The 14,233-nt window shown below is 43.6% G+C and overlaps 1 protein-coding gene across 1 annotated transcript; it reads left to right on the forward strand.

Moving 5' to 3' along the window:
• Positions 1–8,164: 8,164 nt before the first annotated feature.
• Positions 8,165–8,690, forward strand: LDOC1 (LDOC1 regulator of NFKB signaling; the record flags this gene model as incomplete). The annotated part of the gene is made up of 1 exon (XM_079727098.1): positions 8,165–8,690. The coding sequence occupies exon 1, from the start codon at positions 8,250–8,252 to the stop codon at positions 8,688–8,690; it is 441 nt and encodes a 146-aa protein (XP_079583224.1). The 5' UTR covers positions 8,165–8,249.
• Positions 8,691–14,233: the final 5,543 nt, after the last annotated feature.

Genomic DNA, 14,233 nt, shown 5'->3' on the forward strand with positions numbered 1-14,233 from the left:
ACAATTGGAGAAAATCTTAATATATATGATCAGTGGATTAAATAATAGCATTATATCCCTAATTTTGATAGTTAGGCTGAGGTTCTGTAGGACAGTATGCTTGTTTATAGCAAATGCATGCTGAAATAATATGTGGAAACGAGCCTTCATGCTTGCAACTCTAAGTGGTTTAGGAAAAAAGATAATACGAACACACACATATACACACACATACTGACTATGGGAAACAGATAAGCCAAATATGGTAAAATGTTAACAGTTGTTTCACCTGGGGGAAGGATTTGTAGGAATTTGTAAAAATCGTACAAGTTTCTTGTATGTTTGAAATTATTTCAAAACAAGTTTAAAAAGAATGAATATTCAGAATTAATGTGTGAAAAACACTTTACCCTTTAAAACTTATTTTCATATTCATTTTCTCATTTGAGACTCACACCTGCTCTGTGAGGGGGCACTTTTTATAAATAAGGAAATTGGGTTTTAGAGATGCTCAAGGGCTTGTCTGAAAGAACATGTCAGATGTTGAAGCTGAGCCAGGGATTCTCACCCCTAGTCTAGTCTTTGTACAATTCCACACTGCCTTTAAAGATAATATCTTATGTTTGCCTTGTGCATGTTACTCCTCTCCCATGGACCTTCATTTCTCCATTTGAAATCTGAAGTATTTGTATTAGTGGGCCACTCTGCGGGTTCTTCTCTCACTTAACAACATTGGAGCCCTTAGAGTGAGAAATTGGCACTGTCCCCTCCAACTCTGAACTTCTGTGATTTCCACTGCCATTTTGCACAACAGCTGGTGTACCTGCAGGAAGCAGTATGGGATTTGAGAAAGATGCAGGGATTACTCTTATACATCACATGCCTCCTCTTCCCTAGGGAGGACTTTTTACTCAAAGAACCCATTTTTCTGTACTGAGAGAAATAGTCACTGAGTGGATAAAGAGGAGACAAGGGACCTGAAGGAGGCTAGCAGGAATCCCTAGGGAACCTGGGAAGAGAGGATGCTGGGACTCAGCTGAAGGATGACCAGAGATGCTCCAAGGGCTGAGAGAAACCTTGTTTCCTGTCTCTCGGATGCCGCTGGGGCTGCTGGTCTCTCCCAGGGTGACCACCATGGTGGCACAGTGATGAAAGAAAGTTTTTGGAAGTACAGTTGCCTCTTTACTCTGAGAGAGCATCATGTATCCACATCACAGATGTAGAACAGGTTCTCCCAAGACTGAGAGAGGAAATAGAAAATGTTACAGGTTGGCTTTAAGAATGTTAGAATGGACACTGGTTTTCCCTAAAAACAAAAACAAAAACCTTATGTCTCATCATTATGAGAGAGCATGTTTTGAACTGACAGAAAGCAAGACCAAAATGAAACCTTATTTTATTCTTCCAACTACTTCTTATTCAAGAGTAAACATTTTTTTTAAATTTAAACATCACAGTTAAATTTATAGACACCAGGATAAAATAAGAGAGGTGAACTATTAAATTTAAATTAAATTTTAATTAAATTTAAATTAAGAGAGGTGAATACATTAAATTTAAAATGCAGGTAGTAGAGTCACCTCAAGACTAGTAAATTGCAATTCTCCAGTGAAAAATAATATGCAATCTGCGTATAGCACTTTGTATTTTGACAAATACTTCTGTATTTTATCATTTGATCTTCACTGCAGCGTTATGATTTAGATCCTATTATTATGCATATTTATTGAAAAGGAGTCTGAGACAGAAAAATTAAGTGACTTGCTCAAGCCGCACAGTTAGTAAGCAAGAATATGAGGATTTGAACCCAAATTTCAAAATTTCTTTTCTTTTCCTAATGCTTCCCTGAAATGTGCTTCACTGCTTTTACATAGGCATACATATTCCTTGGAGAAAACAGGGTCAGTTTTGATTCTGTCTTTGTCATACTGTGACACTGCCAGTTCTCACTACAAGTAGCAACATGGGTGGTAGAGGGCAGCAATACGTGTATGTCTACTTGGATACAGACACTCACACAATGACACAGATGTGCACATGCACTCTCCTTAGGAGTTCCCTACAGGAGACGATTATTTTGGACTTTTCTCAATTGTACCCACAGAATTTTAATTTATGGAGGTGACTGAAAGAAGACATGGAGAGGTCAATGCCATTAAGAAGAGGGGACATGCCTTGTCAAGCAGGGACACATGGGGAAGCACCAGATTTTAGTCAAAAGGCAGAAAGGAGTGAGGGCGAAGACTTAGGCCAGACACTTTATTGGGGTTTTCATGGGAAAGGCTAGGCAAGGCTAGGTAAACAGTTTAGGATTAGCTAGTTTAAACAATTCCAGTGAGCTGTGGGGAATAGGGACTGTCCCTAGTTGTCTGGTACCTGGCCCTGAGTTGATTTAAGTCAGGAGAAGTATTGATTTGGTGTGTGAGAGTTAGATCAAGGGGATGGTTTCAGAGTATGAGGTCTGGACTTCAGGGGAGACATAAACAACTTTGGCTGTTAGTTTGACCCTGCAATTAATGAATACCAAATAGACAAATACAGCATTAAGAAAACAGGACAGGACTGTAGATTCATAGCATAGTATCAGTTCTTAGATATGGGGTTCATGCTTTTATCTGCAGCATATCCTGAGTTTCTCCATGTTTCAGTTCTCTACTGCCATGAAACAAACCATCCCAAAACTTTGTGGTTTAGAGCAACTGCCTTTTTATTTGCTCATGATTCTGTCGCCTTGGAGTTCATGTAGTTTTGGAATTCATGATGTTTTTCTGGCTCTCTTTATAGTCAGCTGGAGTCATTCACACAGCTGCATTCAGGTGGTGGCTCTGTTGGGCTGGATGTTGAAGGGGGAGCTTCATTCTCATGTTTGTTGGCTGCCTTACTGCTCTTCCAAATGACCTCTTTTTCTCCATGTGGCTAGCTTGAGCTTCCTCAAAGCATGGTGGTCTCAGGGTAGTTAGACCTCTTATATGGTGACTGGGTCCCAGTAGGGAGCATTCCAAGCGGCAGACAGAAACTTCAGACCTTTAAGGTTTTGCCTCATAAGTTACAAATTACTTCTATTACAATTTATTTGTCAAATCAAGTCACAATGCCAGCCCAGATTAAAGGGGCAGAGGAGATTGTTTCTACCTTTTGAAAGGTTAAGTGGCAAAGAATTTATGGTCATCTTCAATTCACCACACCCATTCTGCCTCAAGAAAAATTTAGTCTAAATCAAAGTAACTAGCCAATTTGAAAGAGAAGTCTAAACTACATTTAAAACAATAAACAGAAATTATGTCAGGCCACACTCAATATTTATAACAAAAAAATTTATAATAATGCCAGATACTTTCTAAAATGTATGAAAATGCCAGAAACAAGCCAACTGTATAAGCTCTTGTATGTTCAGGGTTACTAATTATATTAAAATAACTAGGAATGAGAAACATGAGAACAAAAATCTAGTGCAATATACTGTGGGCAATAAATTCTGTATTACAGCAATATAAAAACATACATGAAGAATACCAGCTACTTAATAATAAGACATTAACTCACAGAACTCATAATTCAGTTATAGAAATCTGATTTTCCAGTTCTACATCTGAGGGACTGTGAGTGTATTTGGTGCCATCCTTCATCCTGCATCATCTGAGAAACTGAGCTAAGTTGGGCCTCTTTAGTTCTGAGGCAGGAGCGTACCTGGGAAATGCAGGTAGAGTATTTATTATGCAATTATTAAGAAGACATAGCTCTGTGCATCCTATCTCTGTCTCCTGACTTGTAAGGGGATTTGACATATATTTGTTAGCAGAACTATGTGTATTAGGATTCTATAAACACTGTGTGTGTGCGTGTGTGTGTTAGGATTCTGTAAATGCTATGTGTGTGTGCATGTGTGTATATGTATACACACACATGTATATATATACAAATATCCACACACACGTGCACACACACACATACAATGGAAGGAGGCAAACCAAAGTTTGGATTTTCAACAGTCCTGTTAAGTGAGATCTGTAGGGAGAAGGAAAGCTATTGGGGATGTTTCCTTTTTATTTTAACATGCCAGTATTATTTAATTTCTTTTAACATAATATATTTTTTCAGTACTTAAATAAACATGTAAAAATGTTTCAGGGCACTTTGGTAAGCTGGAGAGGATGAATATATGAGGAAGAAAGCTGTACCTTCTTATTTCTCTCTTCAGGCTAGAGGTCTCCATAGCCCTCTAGATGTGGTTACTGTCAAACATAGCCCCAGGTGCACCTGCTTAAGAAGAAGGAGGGGGAGGGGTGTAGGGCAGAGGCCCAGATCATAGTGACATCCATCTGACCCTCTCACAAACATCCCCTTCAAAGCTGTTTTCTGCTCCTGGCTGCATATTCAAGTGTCAGGATGGTTTTTGCAATCTGTACACATTCCTCTGGAAGATGAAAAATCTAGGGACGTTTTCATGTTTATTTCACGGGAATCTTACAGTCTTGCTGCTAGGTGTATACCAGGGCAGGGTTTGGAGCTTGGAAGGTTGTAGAAGTGATAGGCACCAGGGATCACTCCCTTGGCCTTGGGCCCGTGCTCATGCCAAAGAGTGGGGTTTGAAGCCCCCTTCGGGACGTTCTGGGCCAGAGCTATTCTGATAAAGTTTCTGAGTCTGAGATAAGTCCCATGGTGTACTTATCTCTGCCACCAGCATCTTCACACACCTGTAAAGGAACATTCAAGGGTCACTTGAGAGGAGAAAGGGGAATAAGGAAGGCAACATACAGTCGTAAGCAGGGTGAATGGGCAAGGAAGGGCTGGTAGGCCTAGACATTGGTGGGAGAACCTCCTGGGCACTGCAAAGCTGGTTAACATGAACATTACAATTCTATATAATTTATATAGTGATACTGCTCACGTCTTCCTCACTGCTTCCCTTGTGAGTCACTGATGAACTGCCTGTCTCTTTTCCCTCCCTCCAAGTTGGGAAGCACCTCACAAAATCACTGCTCAGCTCTGTGGCCAGTTCTGGCCTGGGCATTTCTTGTTGCCTAGGAACTCAGAGGCCCCTCAGAGGTAATACTAAGTGGTTGCTTCCTATGGTTTCCTCCCTGACTCCCTCTGTCATGGGGTTGTAGGAAGAGGGCTAGGGCAGCACGGGCCTAATCATCTCTGGGTCCCCATCAGACCTTCTTGATTCACAGAAGTACAGTGCATAATAATTTTTCAGTGGAAACGCACGGGCATCAGAGTCAGAGAAGCTGAGACTGTGGTATCTAACGTATCACCAACATATTGCTCTCCTGGGTTTAGGCTAGTCTTTAACTCCTGGGTCTCAGGTTCCCAGAGTACCCATCCCCATCTGTGGTCCTTGTGCAAGGGTCAATGAGGCAGCCCATGTCAATCGCCAGATCTAGTGCCTGCCATAGAATGTGTGCTCCTCGGAGTAGAACTCTGGACATCTCCTCCTGGATTAGGGTCTAGACCTGGTAAGTAGAGATGGATACTTGCACTGCTGCCCCAGGCAAGTCCACCTTCTACCCTGAGTTGTGAATGAGCAGGATGGCGAGAAACCTACCTCTGACATTTCCTGTCCCTTCATTCCAGCCACTGAACGTTTATGGAGCACCTAGTAAGTGCTTTCAGATGTAGAAGATGAAAGGATGAATGAGAGAGGGTCCCTGCTTGGCCTCTAGGGCCTTCTCAACCAGTGGGGGAGCTCATATCCCAGGATAGTCCAAGGGTTCATATTCCCTCCTACCTGATCTTTGCCCTGCTCACCCTCTCAGCACTGCTATCCTCCTCCTCTCCCTACTTGGACCTTGGCCTTGTTTCTCTCCTCTTTCTCAGCTTCTCACTTCCATGGATGCCCATTCAATTCTATTGTAAAAGAACTGAGTAGGGTTTAAAATGTTTATTTTGCCATTTATTACAATGGAAAATATTCATGATAAGAGTTAGAACATACTGGACAATTTGAAGAGTATTTCTGAACACTTTGTGCAACCACCACTTCTAATTTTTACCTTAACATCTGTACCCTGTGAGATTCTTTCATCCACCAAATATTTATGGAGCTTCTACCATGGGCCAGGCACTTTTCTTGCATTAGGGATAGAACAACCAACAAAGCAAAGCCTCTGTCCACATACACTTACATTCTAAAGTGGAGGCAGACCAATAAACAAAGTGCTGTATGATGTGATGGCTGCTGGTATGATAAATGCTATGTAGAGCAATGAAGCAAGGTAAGGGGTTAGAGATTACTGGCAGAGAATGGGGTGCTCTGATAGATGAGGTCGTTAGGAAAGTCCTCTTGGAAAACAGTGGGAGAAGGAGTCAGGCAGTTAAACGAGTAGAGAGCCTTGCAAGGCAGAAAGGATAGAAAGTACAAAGATCCTGAGGACAGAGCTACTTGATGTGTGTGAGAATCAGCAAGGAGGACAATGTGATTAGAGCAGAGCAGAAACCAGGAGGAGGCACAGGAGATGAGGCAGGGCCTGCTAGGCCATTACCAAGACTTTGGTTTTTATTTTGAGTGAGAGGGGAAAACTATTGGAGGGTTTTGAGCAGGGGAGTGAAGTGATCTAACTTTTGTTTTAAAGGATTCCTGCGCCTACTCTGGAGAATATATACACTATAGGAAGAGAAGAGAGGAAGCCAAGTGATTAGTTGCAACAGTCTGTCAGAAAGGAGGGCTGGGAGCAGGGTGGTAGTGGTAGAAGTAAAAAGAAGTGATTCAATCCGGGATATATTTTATCTTTTTATTTTTTTGCGGTACGCGGGCCTCTCACTGTTGTGGCCTCTCCTGTTGTGGAGCACAGGCTCCGGACGTGCAGGCTCAGCGGCCATGGCTCACGGGCCCAGCCGCTCCGTGGCATGTGGGATCTTCCCAGACCGGGGCATGAACCCGTGTCCCCTGCATCGGCAGGCAGACTCTGAACCACTGCACCACCAGGGAAGCCCCGGGATATATTTTAAAAGGAGAGCCAACAGAATGTGTTGGCCCTAAGGTCCTCATTCCGACTCATTTGTCAACTATTTGAATAATAATATTCAAAGTAGAAAAATAAAACCATTTTAAAAACACAAGTGTTCATTGTTAAGCAAAGAATAATACCCAGTAGTCAAGGAACACTAACATTAGGACAGGAAATAGAGTCAAAGATGGGATGCTAAATTTTGCAGAACTTTTTACACTTTGCTATTTACAAAAATAATTTTAAACAAAGGGATAGAGGTACACAATATTATTTTCCAACTAAAGAAGAATCCCTGTTTAAATATTGTTTTGTCATGAAAGACAGGACCCCTATATATATGGAATCCAAAAAAAATGGTTCTGACGAACCTAGGGGCAGGACAGGAATAAAGACACAGACGTAGAGAATGGACTTGAGGACACGGGGAGGGGGAAAGGTAAGCTGGGACAAAGTGAGAGAGTGGCATGGACATATATACACTACCAAATGCAAAATAGATAGCTAGTGAGAAGCAGCCACATAGCACAGGGAGATCAGCTCAGTGCTTTGTGACCACCTAGAGGGGTGGGATAGGGAGGGTGGGAGGGAGATGCAAGAGGGAGGGGATATGGGTATATATGTATACATACAGCTGATTCACTTTTTATAAAGCAGAATCTAACACAACACTGTAAAGCAATTATACTCCAATAAAGATGTTAAAGAAAAAAAAAAAAGGACAGGACCCCTGAGGGTCTTTCGTAACTCTTAAAGGATGTGACTCCCATGGTGCAGCCAGCATTGCTAATAGTTCTTTGGGTGAGGGAGATTTAAATAAGCAAAAAATGTGTTAAAACCACGCCAATGGAATCTGGTGGCCACAGACCAACCAAAAACACTGAATTGTATGAGTCGGCTGGGTTGAAGGGTGGTTGATCCTTTAAACTTGAGCAGGTTGAGCCTCTCAGAGATGGGTCTTTAGCGCTCGCTCGGTCCTGGCTAAGGCCGGGCTCACATCCAGGACTGGGTCTCTGCCCACCGCCCTTATCCACCGGCCTGGAGACACGCTCGCAGCCCGTGACCCAGCCCGCGCCACCCCGGCCCCGCCCCCTGCCTTCCCGGGCGCCCGCCCCCCTCTAACCGGGCGGTGCCGGCGCGCCGGCCGTCAGAGCGGCTGTGTGGGCGGAGCTTGCGTAGCCGCCGGGACCCCTGCGCGTACCGCCTCTCGCCCCTAGCCCGCGCGCCTCCGCGGACACGCACTTCCTGCGAGGCCTCCGTGCGCACCTTAGGCGAGCCGAACCGAGCTGAACCCTGCCCTGCACTTGCGAGCTGTTCGCCATGGTGGACGAGCTGGTGCTGCTGCTGCATGCGCTCCTGATGCGGCACCGCGCCTTGAGCATCGAGAACAGCCAGCTCATGGAACAGCTGCGGCTGCTGGTGTGCGAGAGGGCCACCCTGCTGCGCCAGGTACGTCCGCCGAGCTGTCCGGTGCCCTTTCCCGAAACGTTTGACGGCGAGAGCTCCCGGCTCCCCGAGTTTATCGTGCAGACGGCGTCTTACATGCTCGTCAACGAGAACCGATTCTGCAACGACGCCATGAAGGTGGCATTCCTAATCAGCCTGCTCACCGGGGAAGCCGAGGAGTGGGTGGTGCCCTACATTGAGATGGATAGCCCCATCCTAGGTGATTACCGGGCCTTCCTCGATGAGATGAAACAGTGTTTTGGCTGGGATGACGACGAAGACGACGAGGACGAAGATGAAGAAGATGATTATTAGGCCCGTAGACCCTCGGGCCTAGTGGGGAGGGCCCTGCACGCCGCCACCTCCCCCCTCCCCGCCTTGCCCCGCCCGGAGCCGCCGCGCTCCCCTAGCGCTCCGATCCCCTTCCCTACCCCTGCCTCTAGTTGTCTTCCTCCTTCCCCCTCCTGCCCGTAGTGCTTGTCTTTGTTCCGGGGATAGTGCTCCAGTTACCTGCTGCAGAGGCTGGGGCCTCTCTCTGAAGTGCGCTGCCTCCCACTCTGGCCAGCCCCAGGACCCTCTCCTGCTAACTTGAACTGTGTTCTGAGCCCCAACTCTAGGCCAGGCCCCTGTTACCAACTGGTCAGACTACGCACAGCTGTGCCGCACAGCCCTGCCAACTGTCAGGCCTACATCTTGCCCAGAGACCTACGCTGCCACCTAAGCACCCTCCACCACATTACAGCGACAGACCAGGCCTTTGGAGATAAGGAGCAACCTAGAAGATGCCATAGTTGGCTACACCTCCTGGGACACTGGTTTGGACTGCTCACCAACTTCCCCCGAGGGGCTAATCTTTGAAGCTGGTTAGTTCCCTGCTAACGCCCAAGGTCTTCTCCTGCCCCACCAGATTGCTGCAGGAGCCTGTTGTGCCTGGCAGCCAAATTGTTGACATTTCTCCTATGCACCAGTTTTGCACAACTGTCATTTATCTTTCAAAATTGCAGCAATCTCACAGATGTGTGCATTTGGACAAAAATACTAAAAACAAAACAATACAAACAAAAGCAGGCACTCAGCCCAACTCCTCAGTACTACCTGGAAAAAGCATTTGTGTTCTTTTCAATAAATATCAAGCACTACGAAAAAAGAGTGTCTTTTAATGGTTAAGGGCTGTCATTGGCCTCAGCCACTTACCCTGACTCCCATATTCTCATTGATATCAGGGAACCTAGTTCAGTCCCAGTATTCCCCACTGTCATGTGTAGGCTACAGAGGACAGCTAACATAGGGCTTTATGGGGAATCTGGTACTCCCCTCACCAAAGCATTTCTTGCAGCCCTGGTGAAGGGAGTGTCCTCTGGGGCTTCCAAGATGACATGGGTAAGGTGTGGCTGAGCAGGTGGCACACCGTCCCAAACTGGGATGCTTTTGAGAGAGCTTAAAGGGGACGCTATTAATTATTAGACTGGGACAGCAGGCATAAATCAGGACACACAATATTCCTGTCTTCCTGAGCTTTTGGGTTCTTCCTCAACACTGCAAGTTCTGCCCCTTAACCCTTAGTGCCTGTGGGGTGCTATTGAGTTGAGCCTTCATTTAACAACGTAGCACATTGTTTTAATACCCCTTTTTAGGTGCTCGAGCTAACATTAAATCCTAGATCCTGGGTAAATGCACCCATAATAAACGGAGCCTGATTTGAACATTTCATCTTCCTTGGGCAGATACCCTTAGACTCCCCACCCATCCATGTGCCCCAGATTCCTGCCTGTAGAAATGGACAAGATCTCCTGAACTAGATCTTACACTGCTATCTGAGCTATGCTGAGATGTCTTTGTGGGCCTGGAGGGCTCGGAGGCACTAAGGGAGTGGGGTGAGTGCTGAGAAGAATCTGCATACCTTTGTGAGGCAGTTACCCCAGGTTAAGTCACTGAAATGTTAAATCAGGGAAGCTCGGTTAGGGGATCTGTGGGGCCTATCTCTGCCAGCCAGGAGCTGTCAGGAGCATTTGGGAGGTTCCGAGTTCTCATTCTTATCTCCATCTGCCCCCATGTCTTTATTGTACCATGTCTGGAGCCAGCTCTACCTTAGAACCTCTGATTAATTTAGGTAATAAATTTTCTTGTTGTTTAAGACCTTTTGAGGTTGCATACTCTTTTATTTGTATTGTGACGTAAACCTCACATTGTGGGTTAAATGAGATACTGGTCATCATACCGGCTACTTCAGAGGTGTAGATTCAATGAGATCACACCCATGAGGTATTTTGAACTGTCCCTGCTGCGTGATGAGCACTCAGTAAACATGGGCTCTTACTCCCAGGCCTGGGAACCGAAACATCATTCCAGAAACAGGTCTCTTGCTATGACCTTGGCCTTAGGAAAATGTCAGGAGTCAATAGGAGCAGAGCAGGCTCAGGAAGAGTGGAAATGAGAGCATGACAAGACCTCATTTACTCTTTGGGATCTGACATGAAGTCAGATAGAAAGCCGGTTTACTAAGTGAACACGCAAAGTCCAGGGCAGGAGTCATTTTTCCAGTCTAAGAAAGTTGTTTCTGGAGGGTGGGACAGGGGTAGATATGATGTAGCAAAGGAGGTTGAGGTCCATACTGGGGGTGGATCTGGGGAAGTAGTGGGCAAGTGCTGAAAGCTAGGTGAGACCCAGTGAGACCAAAAATCAGTCATTCAAAATAATCAGTGGTCCAGGTAGACTTAGAGGAGTTAGAGATAGGGTGGTCAAAGAAAAGTGGTTCTTGCCCTCATGGTCATTCCAGTTTGTTGCTTTTACAGTGCCTTGGGCCAGAATTGGGATGATACCTTGCTACAGGTAAGGTCCAGAAAGAGAATCTAGACTGTGATTAGATTTGAGAGTGACCTTTCCAAGGTGGAAGTTGAAGGCATGAATAGATGAGATCTGCTCCCCACCACCAAACCAAGTGTGTGCATGCTCTGTGCAGAAGGAAGGGGTTTCTGGTCAGTGAAGATGCCAACGCAGCACCTGAGTAGCACTCATGACAGCTAGGCCAAGAGCTTCTGGAATCTGAAACGTACATGTCCTGGGCTTGTATGCATGTGCCTGAGCTGACTCAGTGTGTGTGTGTGTGTGTGTGTGTGTGTGTGTGTGAATGTCCTTCATGTATCATGGAAGAGCGGTTTATGCTGTGAGCTGCATAGAAGAACAGTGTTAAGAATCTGGCTACCTTGGCAGATTCTGCAATAAAAGCACAGATAGTGGCAAGGGCTTTACCACCACGGGAGGAATTCATGGTAGTGTGATAGTGGCATAAGGCACAGCAGAAGAGAATTGGAGAAGTAAATAAGCATATCTGAAGATAAAATCACCACTCAGATGAAAACTATTAAAAGTAGGTGAAAATGTTGAAATAGCAAATATGAACTTCAGACTCCTGAATTCCCATCACACTGGACTTGAAACGGTTACTGAAATTGTGCTATTAATGAAATGAAATTAATAATATTGAAGGTCATAATCATTTAATCCTATTAAATCTTCCAATGTATGTTTGGATTTCTCTACTCACTTGAATAGGTAAATAATGCCATCCATTAATTCTGTGTTGCTGTGTTTTGCCGGATGATACATTAAGCTAGAGGTACATGATGCACATTGTGTTTGGTTATTTTCTGCTATTAAAACATATTGAAAACCTCAGCAATTTGGAAGTAGAGGGAGATGTCTTGTTAAAATTAGTGGAATATTTATTTTTTAACAAATGAATTTAAACAGTTTTTAAAGTTCTTGAAGCACTTAAAGCTAATAAAAGGGTATCAATTCAAGGTCCTGAGAATGTTTCCTTTGATGGATGATGAGTGTGGGGTAATTGTATGAAGTATATATATTATTTGCTTTGAAATATGAATTTTGCTAAAGTAGCATTAAAAGTGTCTGGTAGTTTGCATTACTCAGTAGTTAAGTATATTTGCTACAGTCTTATGCCTACTTAGTTCTAAAGGTAGATACAACCAACTATGTTTGGTGTCCTTTGACAGTGCTGGTGACCCCCTACTTCTTACTTCTGATCATCCCCCTTGCATTTTTTTCCCTCCTGTCTGAAATGCCTCTGTTAGGATTTGTTCCTTTATCTTCAAATATTCTATTGTCCAGAGACTTAAAAAAAAACAACAACAATGCAGTTAGCCTGTGATGGGTAATAGCTTGCTTGTAGTAATTATGAACAGCATAGCAAGATTTGTTAGAGGAGCAAAAGCCCTGCCCTGGATTAGTTGGGTGGGGGAGTGGTGGTGAGATGCTGCAACATTTGTGTACCTCCTGGTATCAGAGCTACGATCAATAACAAATTAATTTTTCTTATGATTATATCCACAATATTTTCATATCTTCTCTTCTCCCGCCCTAAATGACAAAGGATTTCATGCACAGAATTGCAATAATATAATTCTATTTTAGCCAAAGTCCCTATACAGTCAGTTCAAATGACCAGTCAGTTCAGAGTCAACCAGTCAGCTCAAGATAAAAAACTGTCACAAGACTTTATATGCCTCATTTAAAATTGTTACTTAAAAAAAAAAAAACTCATACCAGTAAAAGAAAGCAAAGAGAATTATATTTCAGTGGTAACTGAAGTAATTGGGATATTTCTGATTTATTTGTTCTCTAGACACAGATAATTGCACTGCCATACAGGACTTTTAGAACTGTTCATTTGAATGTATACAAATTTTTAACATGTTCATAAGTAGGGAGAATAATATAACGAGTCCTCATAGACCCATCTCGAGATTCAAAACTTACCAACATTTTTGCTTCACCTATCCCTTTTCTTTCTTATAATTTTTATGGAATATTTAAAATCAAATCCCAGATATCATATTAATTCATCCTTTAATATTTCAGTATGTTTCTCTAACAGATAAGGCTTTAAAAACAATCCATAATATCATCATCGTATGTACTAAAATACGATGACTCCTTAATATTTAATACTCAATCTGTATTCAAACATCACGTGTCTTAAAATTGTGTTTTTAATTATTTGTTTGAATTAGGTTTCAAAAATGTTGACACACTGCATTTGGTTTATATATCTCTAAAACCTTCTTTTAACTAAAAACAATTGCTGCCCTCCATCCTTTTTCCCCTACAAATTATTTGTTGAGGAAACCAGGTCATTTGTCCTATGGAATTTCCTATATTCTGGATTTTTTTTTTTTTTTTTTTTGCGGTACATGGGCCTCTCACTGTTGTGGCCTCTCCCATTGCGGAGCACAGGCTCCGGACGCGCAGGCTCAGCGGCCATGGCTCACGGGCCCAGCCGCTCCGCGGCATGTGGGATCTTTCCGGACCGGAGCACGAACCCGTGTCCCCTGCATTGGCAGGCGGACTCTCAACCACTGCGCCACCAGGGAAGCCCTATATTCTGGATTTGCTTACTCTTTTCATATCCTTGCCCAAGTTTCTCTTGGGTTTCGGTGTTTCTCAATATTTTAGAGGCTCTTAATTTATTAGGGATCTGTGATATTTATTGCAAATATTTACTTATTTTTTTATTTTAATTTTTTGGCCATGCCGTGTGGCATGTGGGGTCTTAGTTCCCAGACCAGGGATTGAACCCGCGCCCCCTGCAGTGGAAGCATGGAGTCCTAACCACTGGACCGCCAGGGAAATCCCTTATGTTGCAAATATTTATGCCCAGTCTATCATTGGCCTTTTTATTTTCTTTATGATATTGATATTTCAGGCTGTTGTGAAAATGTTTAATATATTTCCATTTTTTCCAGTATCCTCCCATTTCTCTGCTCCCCAATTTATTATTATATTCTTTCTCTTAGTGTTTATACCTTTAACTCGTGTATATACCTCTATTATTTTTCAGA

This window comes from Hyperoodon ampullatus (genome assembly GCF_949752795.1).
Source record: "Hyperoodon ampullatus genome assembly, chromosome: X".
NCBI classification, from domain to species: Eukaryota; Metazoa; Chordata; class Mammalia; order Artiodactyla; family Ziphiidae; genus Hyperoodon; species Hyperoodon ampullatus.